This window comes from Gallus gallus, chromosome Z (assembly GCF_016699485.2).
Source record: "Gallus gallus isolate bGalGal1 chromosome Z, bGalGal1.mat.broiler.GRCg7b, whole genome shotgun sequence".
Taxonomy (NCBI): domain Eukaryota; kingdom Metazoa; phylum Chordata; class Aves; order Galliformes; family Phasianidae; genus Gallus; species Gallus gallus.
The window spans coordinates 83,521,770-83,540,745 of record NC_052572.1 but is presented as its reverse complement, the minus strand read 5'-3'; the positions used below and the strand labels follow the sequence as shown (position 1 = coordinate 83,540,745).

Genomic DNA, 18,976 nt, shown 5'->3' with positions numbered 1-18,976 from the left:
AAAACAAGAGATGCTGAACTGTAGGTAAACCAACTTCCCCAAGAAGGTAACACATCAAACTCATCATTTCTCTCAAATTCAGCTTTTCTCAGGTGCACAGACTCCCATACCTCCAAGCACATTTTATGAATAGGCATGTGCCCTAAGCTCACAGCTCTTTGCCACCTGGGACACTGCCGCACAGGGAAGATCTTCAGAGTCATTTTAGCTGGCTTTGTAAGGAAACAAGGTGACCTTTTTGCATAGCAAGATCCAATGCTGCAGGCAAAAAAAAAAAAAAGAAAAAAAAAAAAGTAGTGTTAGGAAAATTGCTTTTGTACTGAAGGAACTACTAAAATGTTAATATGTACATGCAGCTGTGTTAATATGTGCCTCCAACATTAAATCAGCCACAAGTATAAAATAATGGGACTTCCTCTCCCACTCTGTATCCTTTGAGCCACTCAGGCCATATAGGGATCATGGAGAAGCCATGCATCTCTCTGCAGTAGAGTTCTTCATAAGGGGGAAAGTAATTGAATATGAAAAGAATCATCTTACAATAGCATTGTCAGGGAGGCCATGCATCTAATCACGTGCTCATCTGTCATATGAGCTATCCCTGGATCCTAACAAATGGTCACTCATTTGAGTGCTCAGTGTATTACAGTCACAGAAAAACAACTGCAAGGAAAAAAGTAAATTAAAAAAAAAAAAAAGTTTATAGAGGAGATCTAACCTAAAAAACCAAACCCCAAAAGTATTAGCCAATACTAATTCTAGTGCTCTGTCATAAACCTTAATTATGATCAACACCTCAGATTACAATCCGGATACTAAAGAGTCTCAGAAGGGAGGCACACCGTAATAAATCTTATCATTGCTCTGACCTGAGGAATAGTCAAAATCCATTTTTTCTCTTCCTAAAAAAATAGAGAATTAACAGAAAGAGCTCTTCAAAGATGTCAGAAGGGAAAGGAAGGAGAAGGGGGAGCATTTGTTTGTTTTGGGGGAGTTTGTTTCTCTGCCAAGCACATTTCTGCTAATTATCTATCTAAGGACTGCTGTGACCTGCAGGCTTGTAGTCTTTGTTATCAGATAGGATATTATACTCAGACTTTACATCTGTTTGTTGTCTTCTTTCTAAATCACATTCCCTGCAGGTATGGTTAACAGCAACTCAAGTACAAATTCAGATGTGTCTACTTATTTAATTTCACATACAGCAAAGTGAATTGTTAACAGAACGCTGGTAAGAAATTCTCAATGCTGTTACTCCTGTAGTGCTCAGCAGTGACACAGTGCTACCAACTAAGCTCTCGGAGCACTGTGCACAGGAGTGTCTGTTCCTGGGGCAGGGAAAGCTGATGCCTTTGTGCCTTGCCTCATGGCTCCTAGCAAATCAGGGACTGTGCTGGAGGTAGGTATCTTCTGAATCCCTGTTGCAGCCTCAGATTTGCCACCTTGCCATGCTTCCACCATGAGCTTTTCCACTATAGCCTCCTCCAGTGCCTTGCATATTTGGTATCACATTACTCATGTCAAAACATTCAGCACTTACATGTATTAGACTGCATTTCATACGTCTTTGATAGCCCATTCTTTTCATGAAAATAACAGCTTAACATTTTGCTGGTCTGCCAACATGCAGGGACTGATCAAAAGTGCTCTACATTTCCTACTTTGAAAGGGACAAGACTCTGATATCCAAGAAAAGCAAACAAAGAAACAAAAGACACATAAACACACACAAAAAATATATATATATAAGAATGACATCTAATTACTAAACCCAGTTTAGGTTACTTGCTGGGATACTTGCTGATACAGTATTTTCAGCTCATATTAGCACATTTGCCTCAGAAAAAAGCTTTCCAACAGAAGAGTACTACTAATGTTCCTTGGATTCAGTTTCACTTTTTGGCTTATTTCAAATCTTTCTACTTTCTACCTACTGCATACAGAAAATTGATAGTATCTATATTCATCCTTCTAAGGCAGTTATTTAATAGTAACCCAAGAAAAAAAAAGCCCTCAGCACTCTATCCTCCATGTTGACCAAGTATACAAGCAGTATTCAGTTTCTTAAAGCAGGTCTGCAGGCCACCTACACAAAGTATTTTTCAGGAAAAGTAAAACTGAAGACAATACTGTAAATGAGGGGTTTTGCAGACTTCTGAAATCTCCCTGAAATCTCACACTGCTTGTGAGTAGTCTGAGAATGCTGCTTCCGCAGTATTTGTGACAAGTAGTCTTAAAACCTGGAGGCAGTGTTACAGGCCTGAAAACCTGTCCAAAGCCTAAGCAAGAGGAAGTAACTTTGTTGTAGCTATGTCATGACAGACTGAGTTATTCTCTCTGTTGGTGAATATCCATTCTGCTTTTGTTCAGAGCATCCTTGCACTCACTCCTCGCACAGCTCAGCTCTGCTAGTCAGGCATTTTCCTTATGCATTTGGGAAACTTTCGGCAGGGCACGCTTCCCCAGAGAACCTTGATTATGATGTTAACACATCCTCATTTATCTGATTTTAAGTTATTTCTTCCAAACTTAAGTTAACTTAAGTTTTTGGAGTGCAGCCGAAAATGACTTGAGTTAGTGGATGAGTGGCCTTAAATGGAACAGAAGGAATAAAAGTTCCTGACAGCCCAAAGTGGGAAGCAGTTAGAGAAAAAGCCAATGAAAGGGAGAATATAAGAAAATGCATGACACTTGACTGCAATAGTAAACAATTACAGAGAAGTAAAACAGAAGCTGATAAATTAAAAGCCCACCATGAGAAAGAAGTGGCAGAGACAGCTGCTGAATGAGGTCTTGAAGCCCCACAATGACTGATGCTATCAGTACTGTGACCAGTTATCAGTGTGCCAGTTTCAAATGCAAGCAGCTGCTAAGGTTGTTGATCGAATACAAAAATGTTTACCGGGGAGAGTATCCTATCTACTGCTGTGCTGAGGTATGGCCAGGCCTAAAACTGTCTGTAATTTGGCAGAGCACATTTCTATCCTCTGCTTGCCAGATCTAAGATGGAAGGTGCAGTTGAACTTTCAGCTGTCTATCACCTTCTTCACATTCAGAATGATTTTAAGAAAACTTGAGGCAGAAGAAACAGATTAAGAAGAGTTTGTATTTTTACTGTTACAGCTGCTATCACTTTTTGTTTATTTTCTTTCACATTGAGGTGTGGGAAATATTTTTTTCTGCCTTTTATAACAGGTGAGGGAGACAAACACTGAAAGAATTACAGAAGAATGATGTGTCCTCACTATCCCATCTGTCCCTCCCCAAGCTTCATCATTACAGTATCTCAGAATAAGCATACAGATCTGTGTGTTCAACGTATCTGCAACGGAACATTTTCTTTCTCTTTCTTTTTCTTAACATTTAGATTTGTTCATATTCTGCCATTAGTTTATTCTTGGGTTATTTCTGACATGAGTACGAAGCTATGCTATCAGATTAGGCTTGAATGGAAACACTGTTTTCAGAAATCAAAATACAAGGAAAGCTCATACCATAAGCTCATACTTCACCAGGAAGTGTGTGCTTTCATACCTCAGGATACCTAGACAATTTTATGAATTCTTTGACATATAGATATTTGTACTGACAGACTTCAGTCTCTTCTAATCGTTCATGTACTCCTTTTTTCAATTACTTCCAGTTTGTTTCTCTAGAAAAGTCTGTCCTTTTTGCTTGATGTTTTACAATTGTTCTAGGTGAGTTCACCTAGGAAGAAACACCTATTCTGGAAAGTCTTTTATTCTGGGAGTTCATCTCCAGTGAGAGGATATGGATGCCTCCTGGTAAGGCAGGCCATTCCCTTCAGGATCTCATGGATGAGAATATAATGCTTTTTCTTCATTTGGCTTGAAGGATTTCAGTAAAGTGGAAGAAATCAAATGAATACTGTGAGAGATAAAGCCTCTTAAATAAAGCAGTGTGGCTATGACAAATACTGTGATTGCTGGCATTGCATCTTCCAAGATGACAGGGTGCTTTTTTTGCAGTTATTTGAAGTTTTTTACTGTTTTTTGGGGGAGGAATGGGGGGTGGGGGGGAAGTTGGTTCTATGTGTAGACAGTTTCCATAAATCTTACTGGTTTTATTTTTTTCTGTATATATCCATGTCCTGCCTCACCGCACCTAATGGCTATTCTTAGAGCTTCAGATAGCCAAGTCAAAAGTCCCCTCAGATGTTCTCAGATCTCATGACATCGAAGAGCTCTTCTAGCCAGAGATATCACAGCTGTCACCATAGCCAGAGATAACTGCAGGTGAAGTGGGGACAGGCAGAGCGGACTGCAGCCCTTCTCAGATCAAATCCAGGCCAGAATACCTCTATCTTTTTATGTGGTTATTTTTTCAGCCCTCTCTTGACAAGACAGAAAACGCTGTTAGCACCTTTTCTTCTCAGAACAAGCATGCCTGTCCAAGCACACAGAGGAAATATGTGGTAATGACAGGAACTGAACCCAATTATCTGAAATGCTAATCTCAGTTCGGATGCCTTGTGCTTACAATAGTGGCAGAACACAGGTTCTCCCTGCAGGCTTTTCTATACACAAGATCCCACCATCTGGTTGAGCTGGGCACAGCCACAGTTTGGAAGAAACAGAGACAGCACGCAGCTGGCTTTCAGTTCCCCAAACCCAGCCACTGCCATGCCCAGAGCTGACTTCTCTGATGCATGTAGGTCAGCCAGAAGTTCTTTGCAATTGTTGAGTATGTACAGCTTCAGCAAGAGTACGGGAAACACTCCCAATACAGCAGTTAATGACTACTAACTGGGGGACTGAAAGAACTGATAACAGACATCTCGTCCAACCACTGAATGCCAGTTGAGTATGTGCCTAAAAGAATATGTGATTATGAGTCAATTATCTCACCCTGTAAATAGCGAGCAGCACAAAAGCCCCTTAAGCTCTTCTGCAGGGCAGCAGGCTGCACAGCAGGCTCTCCCCTTGGAAAGGGATGCCTCTTGTGGTTTCGACTGCACAGAGATCCCTTATGCCTTGGCATCAAGACACATTGCCGATGCAGATCTTCTGTAAGGACTAACTGTTTTAAACTTGAATAGTTTCACTGAGATTATACCTTAGATCGATGGTAAGCTTTCTTACCTTCACTAAGATTGCATCTTAATTGCTTGTGCACATAGGATCCCTTAGACGTAAACCATTGACCCAGCTTGGAACTAAAAGTGGATCCAGCCACATCTAGATTCCTTACCTCTGTGGTTCAAGGAGTTTAAGGTCCAATCTGAACCTTTTGACTCAATGGGAGGGGCTCCTGCTATTGTGTTCCAACCTGGCAGGCAGTAAAACACCACATAACCATTCATTCAGTCACCCTTTCAATGGGATGAGGAGAACTGGAAGCAAAATAGAATTCACAAGTTTAAAAAAAATTGCTAAGTAAACAAAAACAGAAAATAGAAAGAAAAATGTGGTTATAACTACACATATACATATATTCACAATGCAATTACTCACAACCCATTGACCAACACTCAGCTAACAGGGCAGCTGTTTGCCAGCTCACACACCACTAGCAACACAATGTCTTACCCCCCACCAACCAATGCCTAGCTAGACCATGAGCAGCATCCAGTCCCAAGCCAACTTCCCACAGCTTTATGGCCTTCAGTATGATGCCATGTGGTATGGAATTATCCCCTGCCAAATCGAGGCCATCTGTCCTGGCCTCTGCCTCACACACTGCTGCACTGCCATAAAAACAGCAACTCTTCCCCACTGAGGAGCTGAGCCCAGCGCAGACTCCATCATTCAGCAGAAACCAAACATTGGTGTGTTATTAAAAATGACTCAGCTGAAAGCAGGAAAATATCCAACCCTTTTTCCATATCATTTATATCATGCTTGGGTCCCACACTTTCCCAGACATCCTGATTAATTACACAGATATCATTTCCATAGTCTGTGGGCCAAGCATGTAAGTTGTCCATGGGATTCATTTAGTCTGTGACTTGGGCTTCATCTATCACAACAGCCTTTCAGGGCAGGAGAGATAATGCATGATGCTGGATTGTTGTATGCTGGAGCCAGTTTTGGTTTGAAGAAAAAAAGGTCAAAATTCATTAATATGGGTGATTCTTACAGTAGTACTGTTGATAAGGCATATAGCAACCACAGCAGTGATTACAAGCAGTATTATATAATTCAAATTATTGGCTATTCTCATCCATCATCAAAACTCCTTAAGTTATGCACCAGACTTCACCATTCTCCTGCATCTCTTTTGCACCAAGTGCAAAAGCAGTTCCATTGATAGTCTTGCCTTTGCCCAGGGCACTAATAACACAGGATGTCTAACCCAGTATGTTTTTCATATGTACAGCAGGGACTCTGTCTCCTTCTACAGTACATAAGAGCTTTGACCAAGCCAGGCCAGCTCAATTGGTAGTTATTTCTCATGTTCCTATGGAACTTTGTACAGTGTTCCAGTTTGTGTCCATTATCCCTTGTCCTGTTGCTGGGCACCACTGCAAAGAACCTAGCCCCATCCACTTGACTTCAAACCTTCTGATATTTATGAGCATTGTTAAGATCACCTCAGACTCCTCTTCTCTTGGCTGCACAGTCCCAAATCTCATGAGGCCTCTTCTTGTAAGGGAGATGCCCCAGGCCTCGATCACGGTCATAGCCCTCCATTCAACTCTCTCCAATAGTTCCCTGACTTTCTTGAACTGAGGAGCCCACAACTGGACACAGTTTTCAAGATGTGCCCCCCCCCCCCCCCAAGGGCAGAATGTGGGGGGGAAGATAAACTTCCTTGCCCTGCTAGCCACACTCTTTGAATGCAATCCCAGGGTACCCTTGGCCTTCCTGGCCACAAGGGCACAGTGCTGGCTCATGGCCAACCTGTTATCCATCAGGACACATAGGTCCTTCTCTGCAGAGTTCCTTCCCAGCAAGTCAGCCCCTAACCAATACTGATGTGTGCAGTTATTCCTCCCCAGATGTAGCACTCTACAATTGCTCTTGTTAAGCCTCGCTAGTTTCCTCTCTGCCCAGCTTTCCAGCCTGTTTCTGGCTTGTTTCTGCTTCTATCCTTCTTTAACTTGAAGGTGATGAGAAGCTAGCCCTTGGCTTTGGGGTGTGAGAAAGCTGCAGACACCATCGTAGCTGCATCTCCTCTGACTACGCTGCAGTCCCAGGGCTCTGGCTGCGCAATGCTTTTCCTTCGCACTCACAGCCCTGGGTGAGATGGGAGCAACCACACACCAACCGGTCAGAGGTGCTGTTACGTCAACCCTTCGAGCCTCTGGCTTTCAATTGAGGGGCCTGGCCCAGCACTGGGCAGGCACCTACTACACAGTAATAATGAAAACATCAACATGCTTTCTACACTGCCTCAGCTGAAACGAGGACCCCTGTATGTGTTGTGTTTAACCCTTCCCTCTGTGCAGTAAATAATCTAGTGTATCTCGCCATCTCGAATCTTGTTCAACACACTGTTAAACCACTGCATTATATCTGTATTATATTCCTGTAAATATAATCCTATAAATCCTATAAATCCTGTAAATATATTCCTGCTTCTCTCTTGCAAGTGAAGTGCATAGTGTAGTTGTTATAGGAACAGAAAATTGGGATGGCAACTCCTTGAAAGTTTTGTGAGTACATGTGAGTGAAAAATGAGGTTCTGATATGTGCTCAAGGCCAGGCTGGATGTGGCTCTGCACAGCCTGGTCTGGTGGTTGGCGGCCCTGCACATAGCAGGGGGTTGAAATGAGATGGGCATTGTGGTCCTTCTCAGCCCAGGCCATTCTGTGATGCTGTGACAATAGCCCCACTGTACTGCATAACATAAAACTCTCTATTTCTTGCCAGAATCATGCCCAAGACAGTCACCTCCCGCCCTTGCCACGCTGGTAAAAGTCCTCTGCACGCTATCCCCAGCCCAGGAATTCAGGACCTCTTTCCCCAGATCAGGTTTTCCCTTCAGACCACCAGAGGCTTCGAGTGAACGTCACTCCCTAGAGCGACTGCGCCTTGCCTGAAACAGTTAAGCGCTGTGGAACATTACACCGTTCTCCCAGCAGGCGGCAAGCAGCCCCCGCTAAGAGTCCCGCGGGCGGACCCGCGGCCACGCCCGGCGCGGGGCGGGGTGGCGGCGGCTGCCTGCCGCCAACATGGCTGCGCTGGCAGCGGTTTGCGCAGCGGCTGCCGGGCAGCAGCAGGTAAAGGCCCGACCGCAGAGCCTCCCCCGCCGGCTGTCTTTGGAGAGCAGAATGCGGCCTCCCGGGGCAGCCCCACTGCGTAGCGAGGGGCGCGGGCTGTTCGCCCAGCCGAGGCGGTGGGAAGGCCCGGCGTGTGGCAGGAGAGCTGCGGTTGCGGGAGCACCCTGTGGTGGGAGGAGATGTGAGGCGACCTCGCTCCCCGCCCGGGCAGCCCGGTCCCAGGGCAGCCGTCCTTTGCAGAGCCAGGAGCCTCACAGTGCCGCTGGTGTGTAGGGTTGGCGGCAAAATAGTAGGCTCGCAAGTTGAACGTGTGGTTTGGCAGTCCTTAGCGATAGAGCGTTAAAGTTGCTGTGAATTAAGAGTTAACAGTTTGCAAGGAATATTAAGCAGATTTCAAAAGTCGGGCCAGCGTGCTTTCCTTGGACAAAATGGCATAGGGTAGTCTTCCTAACGTACATTGTGTGCTTACCACCGAGTAGTGAGTTACCTCTGAATCTTCAGGTAACAGCAGCCATGAATGCAGGGCTGCTGGTGCAGTGCAGTGTGATCTCTGCTAAAGTGAGCTAGTGCTTGTTCCATTCCTCTGTTGAAGGATGTGTTTTTGTATACATACCTAAGTTTGTCATCCCATCACTTCAGTTTTACACCGATGTGACTTAAAATGATTTGGAGTACGGCAGTGTAAAGCTGCAGTCATGTTGTTTGTGATCTCAGCGCTGTGTTGTTGTCTGCTTGAAAACAACCAGTGAGTATTTAAAAATAAAATACTGCTTTTGAATAATATTTTGTCTTGTCTTACAGAATGACAGTTTTTTCAGTGCTGCAGGTGCTGCTCGACCAATTCAGAACTGCAAGATGAAAGCTGAACAAGCTAAGAAAACAGAATTTGTAAGAATAGCAGGAAAGTTAAGAACTCAGTAAGCAAAAAACAAACAAACAAAAAAACATATATGTAAAATCTTAAGTGTATTTTCATGCTATTCTGAAGGGAATATCTTCAGTATGAGGAAAGCCTGAGAGACCTAGGGCTCTTGTGTGCGGAGAAGAGAAGGCTGAGAGGGAATCTCATCACTCTTCACAAGTATCTTGAGTATGAGAGTGAAGTTGTTGAGGGTCGACTCTGTGTGAACAAGGGGTGATGGGCAGAAACTGGAATGCAGGAAGTTCTGTACAAACACAAGGAGGAACTTATTTATCCTGAGAGTAAGAGAGCGCTGGAATAGGCTGCCCAGAGAGGTGGTGGAAGGGCTCTTCTTCTCTGGAGGTATCTGAGACCCGTACACTTTCCTGTGCAAACTTGTGCAGGGAGCCTCCTTCTGTCAGGGTGCTGGACTCTATAATATCCAGAGGTTCCTTCCAATTTTGTGATTCTATAATATAAATCATGCTTCAAGGTAATGATTCACAGTAATTAAATATTGAGGCCACAAATTCATTTGCAGAATTCCAGGTAGATTATTATGATTGTTATAGTAATTTAGGATAAGCTTCTGAGCTCTGAAGTTGCCTCTTGTTCTGATTACCACCTGGACTTTGATCAGTTGTCGCCTTTAGTTTGCAGGTGCTCCAGCTGATGCACAGAAACGAATGTGCCTGTGGCATTACTTGATTCACTGTTTTTCTACTCAGGTGTGCTGGTCATGCAGCATTATTGAGTTCTTAGTTTTCCTGCTCAGCTATGCTTACCTTCCTCAGAATTAAAGCCTTTAAAACATCTCAACAAAGCTGAAATTGTGGCAGCATTAAAGGAGCTTTCTCACAGGAAATTGAGAGTACTTTTAGAATATTGATGCTTTGGAAAATGGGAGTTCAGGACAGCTCAAGCACAGAAGTGATTTAAAGGTGCTTCCCCACGTCTTGAATAAGGGCTCTATTAAGTGTTCTGGTGGTTCAAAGAACGGTATCCTTGACTTTATGAGGAAGGTCTGGCTTAGCCATCTGGCTCCAGGTGGCAGAAGTTTGTAGCTGTAAATCTTGAGTGAACTGTGAAGTGTCATAGCAGCACGGTGCCATCTGATTAGATCAGCTCCTCTAGTTATTCTAGATCCTGGATAGTGGCTTAGAGGTTGACTGCTGAGTAATGTAGGGATTCTCAAGCAGCTTTAAACAAAGTGATTTGGATGCCCTTGGCTATGGCACGTTGTCCTTCTGTAGTTGTGCTCTTAAGGCCTCCTGTACACTGTGTGAAGTTTTATCGCTCAGGTCTGGTCTGTGAACTCCAGTGGGCAGCAAAGCATTTAAACTATGAAGGCACCTCTGTGCTGTGTAGAGGATTGAACTATACAGCAGCTATAGCCTACTGTAGAACTAACCTCAGACAGGGTTTGTTGTCAGTAGTTCTGCTTGACACTGCTAATGCTACTGCATCTCTGTTCAGCGCTGTACTGCTCTGATCTCCAAATGGGGGCACCAAATAACACAAATATGCTATGGACTTCAGTTTCTGCAGCGCTTTTGCATCTGTGCTTCTCTGGGTCAAATTTTAGTGGACTGCCTGGTTCTGGTAGAAAAAAACAACGTAGTTTGAGTTGTATTCTAAAGCTTCTGACTCCAGTAAGGACAGATGTACAAGACTGAATCTGTATGTGACATAAACCGTAGCCAGTAAGGTAGCAGCTTTAATATTTTGAGTTATTCCAATGCTAATGACCTTGAATTTGAATATTCAGTTGCAGTAGTACTACTGCCAGTATAAACAACCCTGAGGGAACACACTTGCTTTGTCTTTGCTGGGGCTCCATCTGTGTGTGCAACTGCAGTAATACAGCCTGTGTCCCTTCAGTGGTTTCTTCTCATAAGGCTCCCTAGTAAGCATTTATCATACAAATAAAACTTCACGTTGTTTAAGTGTGTGAAGCACTATTTGTCCATGAGATAATTTCCTCTTTAGCTTGCTTGTCTTGTTCACATTCTTGGGTTACTTCATTGCATAGGCTTATAACTGGGAGAGTTTCCCTTGAGAACAGCTATAGGAGCAAAGGAGTAAATTGTATAAGATATAAGATAATTGTGCTGATACAGTATCACCTAGATATTAAGGTTGGAAAATCTTGCTGCTTTGCAAAGTGTTGTTTGCTTAGTGTGGCAATATTGTTTTTTCAGGCTTGCAAATACACAAAAGGACAAAAATGGATGTCTTTACAATAGGAAGAGTGATTCCAGAGCAGAATACAGCATTCTGGAAGAACTGGAACATCAAATGTCTGTCCATAGGAAAACTGAAAGTAAGATACTTTTTGGAAGGTGTTGCTTTTATTTTTTTCTTCTGTTTGCTTGCTGATTGTTACAGTTGTTTGCTTAATTTATTGATTAGCAGTATTAGAGAGGTTAGTGTAGTTGAGAGGTAGATTCTGATAAAAGTGTGGTATTCTACTGATGCTTGTAAAGAATTTCTTGATTCACTTTCAAAATTCAGTAGCATAAACATCTTGAGCCTTCTGTACTATTGTTTTCTTTCAGTCTTGAATGTAGCAGATACCACTCACAAAAATGTAGGTGAAATCATACTGTTTTAGAAACTTAGAAGCAATTTTGTCTGTTTAATTTAGACTTCCTATGTCAATCATTTCTCAGTCTATCTCAATCACTGTATATGATTATAATAGACTTCTGCAAGATCTATTATACTCTTGCTAAGATACATAAAAGAAGGTGTCCCTCCACTGATTACTGCCTACAAACAGGCTTTTGAACACTTCAGTTCTGTGACTGTATTTTTCTCTTTCTTGGAGAATAAACATTCATAGTGCAAATTGTTCTGTGCGATGATAAACATAGTGTGCCCTATATCATCTGTTCCACTGCCATACTAATTAAATGGTGTAAGACAAAAAAGTGACAACCTGGATGAAGTACCCAAATTCTTTCAAAAGTAATCCAATCATGCTATGCCTTTTGATACAGAATATCAAAACTATATAAGTTGAATAAGGGGAAGATTTCAAGGAAACAGCTGGAAATACACTTTCCTCACAAATCTGTATGTATTTCAATATGGATGTCTTAACTGAAAATTCCTGTCCTATTTTTTATATCTTACAATCCTGAAGAAATGTAAATATTTCCAAGGAATGAATGACTAAGCTAAAAAGATCAGAAAATGTTCCAGGTGTAAGGAGAAGTATGAAAGTACCAGTTTATATCTGTTTATCTGTTGCAAGATAAAAAGATGAAAAAGTGTTTTAAGGTATTAGATGTGAGATGTGAAAGTGTTAGCGTAGGATCTTCTGGGTCTATACTATATCTACCAGACTTCTCATTTACTGTGCTACTGCTTTAAGGTCTTTCAGCACAACCTATGTGTTTCTACTTCTTCTGTAGTTCTACTGTGAATTAGTAGAGTCACATACTAGCTACATTTCATTACATTTAGGTCTTGGACTCTATTATTTATTTCTTCCCTTAAACCAATCCTTTTAGCATAGAGAACTCCTTTGTACCTTACCATGACCCAGAACTTCATGCTAATTAATAGTGTTTACAGAGTCATGAAGAGCCAAATGGTAACAAAGTAAGCACGTGCATGCTTAAAATTCCTGCAAACATTAATTCTACTTCAGTTAACACAGCAGATACCGTATAATTTCTAACTATGTTTATGTAATTTGTTTTCTTCATTGTGATTCCAAGTTTGTTCTGGGGCCTAGAAGAGGGTCGGACTCATAACTGTAGTGGAGTTGCTTTCTTTACAGGCAGTACTGTTCTCCGAACTCCAGCTATGTGATAAAAGATTTGAGAAAACTGCATTAATCTGTATGTGACTACACTGTTGACACCTTTAGAAATGGAAGCTACTAATCTTAAAACCTGGTGAGGAGGTGTGTAGTATGTGCACTCAGCTACATGTAGTTACAGTTATGTTAAAATGGGTGGTATAAACAGCAGTTTCATATGATTAAACAAAACTTCTATTCCTGCTTGAATGAAATTACCAGTTTATATTGGACGCTTCATTGCTCTTAATCTTGCATTGAATTTATCAGACAAAGAAACCATTAGAACTACCAGCACTTTATTTTGTTTAACAGAAACTAAAATCCTGCAGCAGCTAACAAAAATACGTAATAATGTGAAGAGACTTCAGCGACAATTAGATGATGTGAAACCTACATCAGAATGTAAGTCATGCAGACAGATTTTAAATCATTTTCCTTAATAGACAGATTCCCTTGGATAGTTGTGCTTATGATTCTCTTACAGTCTCAGGATACTTCTGTGGTTTGTTTGCCCTTCCAGGAATCTGGGAAGGGGGAGATGAAGAAGAAGTGTCAGAAATGGTAAAACCTCTTGCAGTTCTCAGCAGGAACTGAGAAATACATTTTGTCCCAGGAATCACATGGGTTTGTTTTTTCAGGATGTTGACAGTCAAGTATTTTCTATGTAGTTTTTTTTTTAAATGTACTGTAGTTTTCTAGTGCAGTTTATCATCTGATAGAAGGTCACAGAGTATCTTCATGGAACTGATTTCAAGCCATCCACAGACCATCTAGCATGAAGTGGAAGCTGGAATATTCTGTACAAAATGCTGAGGCAACTTGTTCAGTTTGGTTGATTTAAACCTCTTGGGAAATAGGCACTAAAAGAAACATTCTTTTGTAATGCTCTGCTGTCTACTGAAGTGTAATTGAACTTGAGCTGAAGCTCTTGTAGCAGCTGAGGATGCTGGTTGAAATGCATGTCATTTCATTTACTGAGCGTCTATGCTACAAAAAAAAGCATTGTCTTCTTCCTTAAGTCTTTAACAGAGATGCTAGAACAAGATGTAAGCAGAACTAGAAGTTATAGATGATGTTGTCAATTAATTAGATCCAAGTTAAGTTAAACTGTGTGTTCCTTGTGTCCATAGGGTTGTTCTGCAGGTTTAAGACACACACATTCTAAAACATCTGTCTACCATTGCAAAATAGATCTTCTCTAGACAGTAGGCTTACCCTCTTTCTTCAGATGAGGATTACAGCATGCTGACAGTACAGAATACAAAGTCTTACTTTCTGAAGTTGCTTTGTAAGCCCAGCTTTCAATAAAGTAGTGAGCTCACAGTTAAATATAGTTGGTACAGTCTGGTGCGAAACAAAGATTGGAACGTGCTTTCTATGTCACTAACTGCATTGTTATAAAAGACAAAAGTGGAAACTCTTTACTTTAGGATAAGGCCGTCTCATTCTGTGAATCAAAGGTTAGCTAGAATAAGAATCGTGTTGAACTGAAGTAAACATTTATACCAGGATTTGTATTTAGTTGACTAAGTCACTGTGAAATCATGCCTTCCGAATAAATTAAAGTCTCATAAGACAGAGGTGGAATTGTGGCCTTTTTCTAACTCTGAAATAAAAGCATTTCAGAATCCTGTATATTCTGAGTAGCGCAGAATTACTACTAAATGTTTTAAACTTCTGAGGTGATATGTTCTTATTTTCCTTTTTAGTTGTTGACAAGCTCAAGGAAATGTTGGAAGAAATTGAACATGCAATCAATACTTATAAAGATGAACAGAGACAAATGTATGTTTATGCCTGCTTCAGTTACAAAAATGCTTTCCTAACACACAATGAAAACTTTGCATTAATCAAGTAAACTATTCTTTTGATTTTTCTCTTTTGTTAGGGAATCAAACGATTAACATTTTGATCTTACTGAACAGCCTCCTAGAGAGACTGTTAATGTAGCTGTTGCCTGGTTCAACTTAACAATCATTTGCTTATGAAAAGGCTGTTCAGACAAAAGCTGCAGAACAGATTTTGATTTTTTTTTTTTTTAAGTGAGTGAAATGTTTTTTCCTCCTTTCTCTCTTGTGGTGTCAGGAGAGGACTGAGTGAATTGTTTGCGTGCCATACGTGTACGCTTTCACTAAAAGGGTAGCTTAATTCAAATTGTATTGTGCTTCATTATGGAATCATTACAACTATGTTCTCATCTGTGTTACCGTGTCAGTTCTTAATCTTTTGAGAATGTTTTTTTTTGTGGCATTGAACAGTTCCAAAATTCTTTTTCAGTAAGTATTAAATGCAGGATGCTTACACTCCAGTGTTTTGTCTCTTCCTAGATATGAACAGCTTTTGAAGGATGAGAAAACTGCAGTTAATGAGCTCAGCATCTTTGAGAAAAAAGTGGAACTGTGGGCAACAGGCAGCTCAACAACAGAAAAAGTTTTGAAGTTACCATCAGCTAGGATCTCAGTTAATAAAACACTGGAAAGTCATCTACCTGAAGAAGTTGTAGAGTTTGAAAGATTTCTGCAGCAAACAGGGGGGAGGCAAGGAGGTTGGGATGATTGTGATCATCAGAATTTTCTTAAAGTATGGACTAAACACAGAGGAAAGCTGTCCTACGTGGATGAAGCCCTTGAGTATCTCTGTGGAAGAACAAAAGAAGATGTTGAACAACATGGCATATGGTATCAAGAATTTCTCATTTTACAAGACAGAAAAAAAGAGGTAAAATGACTATTCAGGGGGCTTTGTAGCTTTAAGGAAAAAATACTTATTTTAAAATACATGCACTTGTTATTTTTGATTTTCTTGTCTTGGGGTTGTGCTAGGTGGATTTCTGCTGCAGTTGGTGATGAGTAAGTCAGCATCCTTAACTTAACAAGAATCTTTGTCTTGAAGATATACCAATAAGTGTAGACGTGACAGCATTCTGATATGGCTTGAGTATTGCAAGAGTATTATAAATGTTAAATGGAAATTGTCCAGCAAGATAGATGCTAATTTCAGAGCAGTAAGCTATCCCATTTGAAACTGCAGTTCTTGTTACATGTCCTTTAGAATGTCTGTCCCACTTTGTAAGCAGTATACCAGTCAAATTCTGATGCAGATAATTATGATTCCTTTAAGAACTACCCATTTGAAAAATAAAAATATATATATATATACAGACCTGAGCAAAATAAATTAAAAAGTGGAAGATAAAATTGTTATTCTGAAGAAAAAAATTGGAGTCATAAAATACATTTGCATTGAGAAAAAGACAACAGCAATTATAGTTATTCCAAGATAATATGAATGCCATAACTTACTTCAGCTGGCAAGTCCTAAGCCTGCCTGTGTGCTGCATAAAATAGAAAAAATAAATAAATTGAATCTAAGAAAGTAAACATAGTTGCTCTTCTGCCTCTTTACCTTAAATAGATTTGTTATGCCCATCTTTAGTTTGTATTCTTGTAGCATATATTTTTATCAGACCCAATCAACAGGAATGTGTAAGATTTTTTTTATGAAGATCTTTTTATTTCCTGCTGTTCTATTGCAGTCAATTAAGAAATGGAAAGAAAAGCTGCAGAGAGAAAAAGAAGAACGGTTGAAGAAGAAAGAGAAATCAGAAAAGATCGTTGAAAGGCTTCAGTATGAAGAAGATCAGATGCAAAAGGCAGAAGAAAGAAGACGACAACAGGCAGCAATTTCAGCATGGAAAAAACAGAAAGCAGAAAATCTGCAGTGGAGCAAGTTTCACAACTAAAACTAGAGGAAGAGAAGGAGAAAAAGAAACTAAAAGAATGTCAGCACTAATGCCACATGAAGTTACTGGTGGAAGGGAATACCTTGAAGAAGAAAGAGAAGGAGGAGTGCTTGAAAAGGAGAAGAGAGAGAAAGCTGAAAAGGAGGAGAACTGCTGGAGAAGAAATCACTGAATTTCAAGAGCGAGTGCGTAATCAGCTCTTCATTCATGCATACAGTTATGTTAAATTTACCAATTTCCTTGTATAATCCAATCTCCTAAATATTTTCATTCTTTTTTTTTTTTTAAATCCCAGACACTCTAGTTCTACTCACTTAAATCTGTTTTTAATTTGGTAGGAATAACAACGTCTATCAACACCCAGTATAGAAACTTTATTCTGGACAAGGATATTATTTTTCTCAATATTTAAGTTCTGTCTGTAGGATTATTTTAGTCTGTGCTTCTAAATATAGAGATGATTTTGTTTATTTCAGTCTGCTTGGGGAAAAATGGCTGAGTTGTTGAGTTTTTTTTTTTCATGGAGAGCAAGAGACCCAATTGTTCTGTACAGTTATGTAATAAAAATAAATATTTGAAGATCCTGCAGCTTTCAGTAACTGTAATCTCTAGTTATGTCCCATCTCAGTGTAAATCTATTACTTGAGAACTGATATTACTGTCTGTATTCACACTAAATTTCATTCACAGGCTGAAGTGCTGTGATTTTTCAATACTGTGTAATTGCATAGTTTGAAGAGGAAGTTGCATCAAGTAGCTATCTAATGTAAGTGTATTCTGCTCTAGGACAAAAGGAGGTCAAAGCAAAAGCTGACAAATTGCTGCATACACCCATGTTTTGGTACCATTTGTTTTCATTCAAAGTATGTATAAGGAGAAGCTTATCCTCTTTCATCTGCTTCAGGATCTACCTAAACGTAAGCTACAAACTCTGTAAAAGCAAGGTAAAGAAGCAGAGAAGCAAGGAAAAAAAAAGGAGAGAAGGTGACACACCATCCTTTTGTGTTTTAATCTGAGGTGTGTGCCCACCCAGTCACTTGGACGATTTACTCTTTTTTGGGTCTAAAAAGCAGTTTTTACCTTTCCAAATGGTTGATGAAGGGGAAAAAAAGCTCTGAGAGGGTAAGCCACGGCTCTTAGGAGAAGGCAACAGTCCCACAGACATAACTGTTCTTGTCTTTAAAAATAAAAAGCAGGAAGATTTATGCTGTTAGCAGCACCTGTTCTAAGTGATTCCTGTGTTGCAGCTGATAGGTATGAGCTGTAAGGTTGTGGGGGTTTTTTTTTTTGTTTTTTTGTTTTTTTTTCCTCCCCTTTCTTAGTGTGATGAGTAGACTGGCTCCCAGAAATGGAGGGCACTGAATTCTTCAGAGTCTACCCTCCTAAATTTGGGTAAGCTAACAAGATCCAACAGCTGCTGTCCCTCGTGATTCCACTGCAGGTTTTGCTGCTCCCAATGGTGTTACGGGGGGGGCGGGGGGGGGGGAAGCCTCCACCTGGATAAGCCATAGGCCTTTTCTGCACTCTGTGCCTATACGATGAAGACTTAACGAGTGCACACAGTTCCGACGTCCGCTTGTTTGGCACCGAGGCTGAAATGCACGCATCCCGAGGCGTGCCCCCTGCGGGTGAGCGGCAGATGAGAGGGGCGCGCCCACGTGCAGCTGCTGATGCGGCGCCTGTGTCGTGCTTCGTTCCACAGCCGTGCCAGCCTGGAAACAGGGCCGGCAGCGGAGCCGTTCTGCAGCCACCTGCCGGAGCTGCGCGCCCTGCGGCCACCCGCCTTCAGGCCGGTCGCTGCGGCGACGCGCCAGAAGGAGCGCGGCCCCCGCCCACGCGCCTCGCTGTGACGTCACCCCGGGGCCGCGCGTGACGCAACTGCAGCGCGCCGGCAGTGCGTGTCGGCAAGATGGCGGCGCCGAGCTGGGCGGAGGCGGAGAGGCTGGAGTTCCTGAAGGAGCGGCATGTGCGCTTCTTCCAGCGCTGCCTGCAGGTGCTGCCGGAGCGGTACTCGTCTCTGGAGACCAGCAGGTAGTCCTCGGCGCGGCTCCCTCTTGCGCACACGCACTGGCAGGGCTGTCCGCCTCTGCGGCCGGGCGGCGGTCCCGGCGAGGTGCGGGGCTGGAGGAGCCCGGTGCGGCCCCTCACTCTGCGCGGGGGGAGCGGGCGGCGGGGCGGGCGCGGTGAGGAAGGCTTCCACGGCACGCTGACCGCCCGCGGGAGCTCTGCGAAGTGGGAGTGGGGTGTGGAGAGGTTCGGTCGGTGCTGGGCTGAGCGCCCCGGCGTCCGTGAGGGAAGACTTGTTGATCCTTTGTAATCTGTTCCCAGGCATGT

At 41.9% G+C, this 18,976-nt stretch overlaps 2 protein-coding genes across 2 annotated transcripts in view; both read left to right on the top strand.

Annotated features, from left to right (window-relative positions):
• The first annotated feature begins 8,124 nt into the window (after positions 1–8,124).
• CCDC112 (coiled-coil domain containing 112) lies at positions 8,125–17,230 on the top strand. The gene is made up of 7 exons (XM_015280824.4): positions 8,125–8,185; positions 8,987–9,102; positions 11,288–11,409; positions 13,213–13,302; positions 14,610–14,685; positions 15,228–15,618; positions 16,436–17,230. Exons 1-7 carry the CDS (start codon positions 8,138–8,140, stop codon positions 16,640–16,642), a joined length of 1,050 nt encoding a protein of 349 aa, XP_015136310.2. The 5' UTR covers positions 8,125–8,137; the 3' UTR covers positions 16,643–17,230.
• Positions 17,231–18,522: 1,292 nt separating this feature from the next.
• PGGT1B (protein geranylgeranyltransferase type I subunit beta) overlaps positions 18,523–18,976 on the top strand; it is a 34,422-nt gene continuing 33,968 nt past the window's right edge. The window contains 1 exon segment of the mRNA XM_003643102.6: positions 18,523–18,673. Coding sequence (XP_003643150.1) covers positions 18,552–18,673 — 122 coding nt within the window. The 5' untranslated portion in view covers positions 18,523–18,551.

What these genes read in the sequence shown, in the direction of transcription:
- CCDC112 (XM_015280824.4), top strand. Translation starts at nt 8,138, where the DNA reads ATGGCTGCGCTGGCAGCGGTTTGCGCAGCGGCTGCCGGGCAGCAGCAG. An exon ending in AAAGATGAACAGAGACAAAT is followed by an intron (nt 14,686 to 15,227) that starts GTATGTTTATGC and finishes GTCTCTTCCTAG; the next exon opens with ATATGAACAGCTTTTGAAGG. An exon ending in TACAAGACAGAAAAAAAGAG is followed by an intron (nt 15,619 to 16,435) that starts GTAAAATGACTA and finishes GTTCTATTGCAG; the next exon opens with TCAATTAAGAAATGGAAAGA.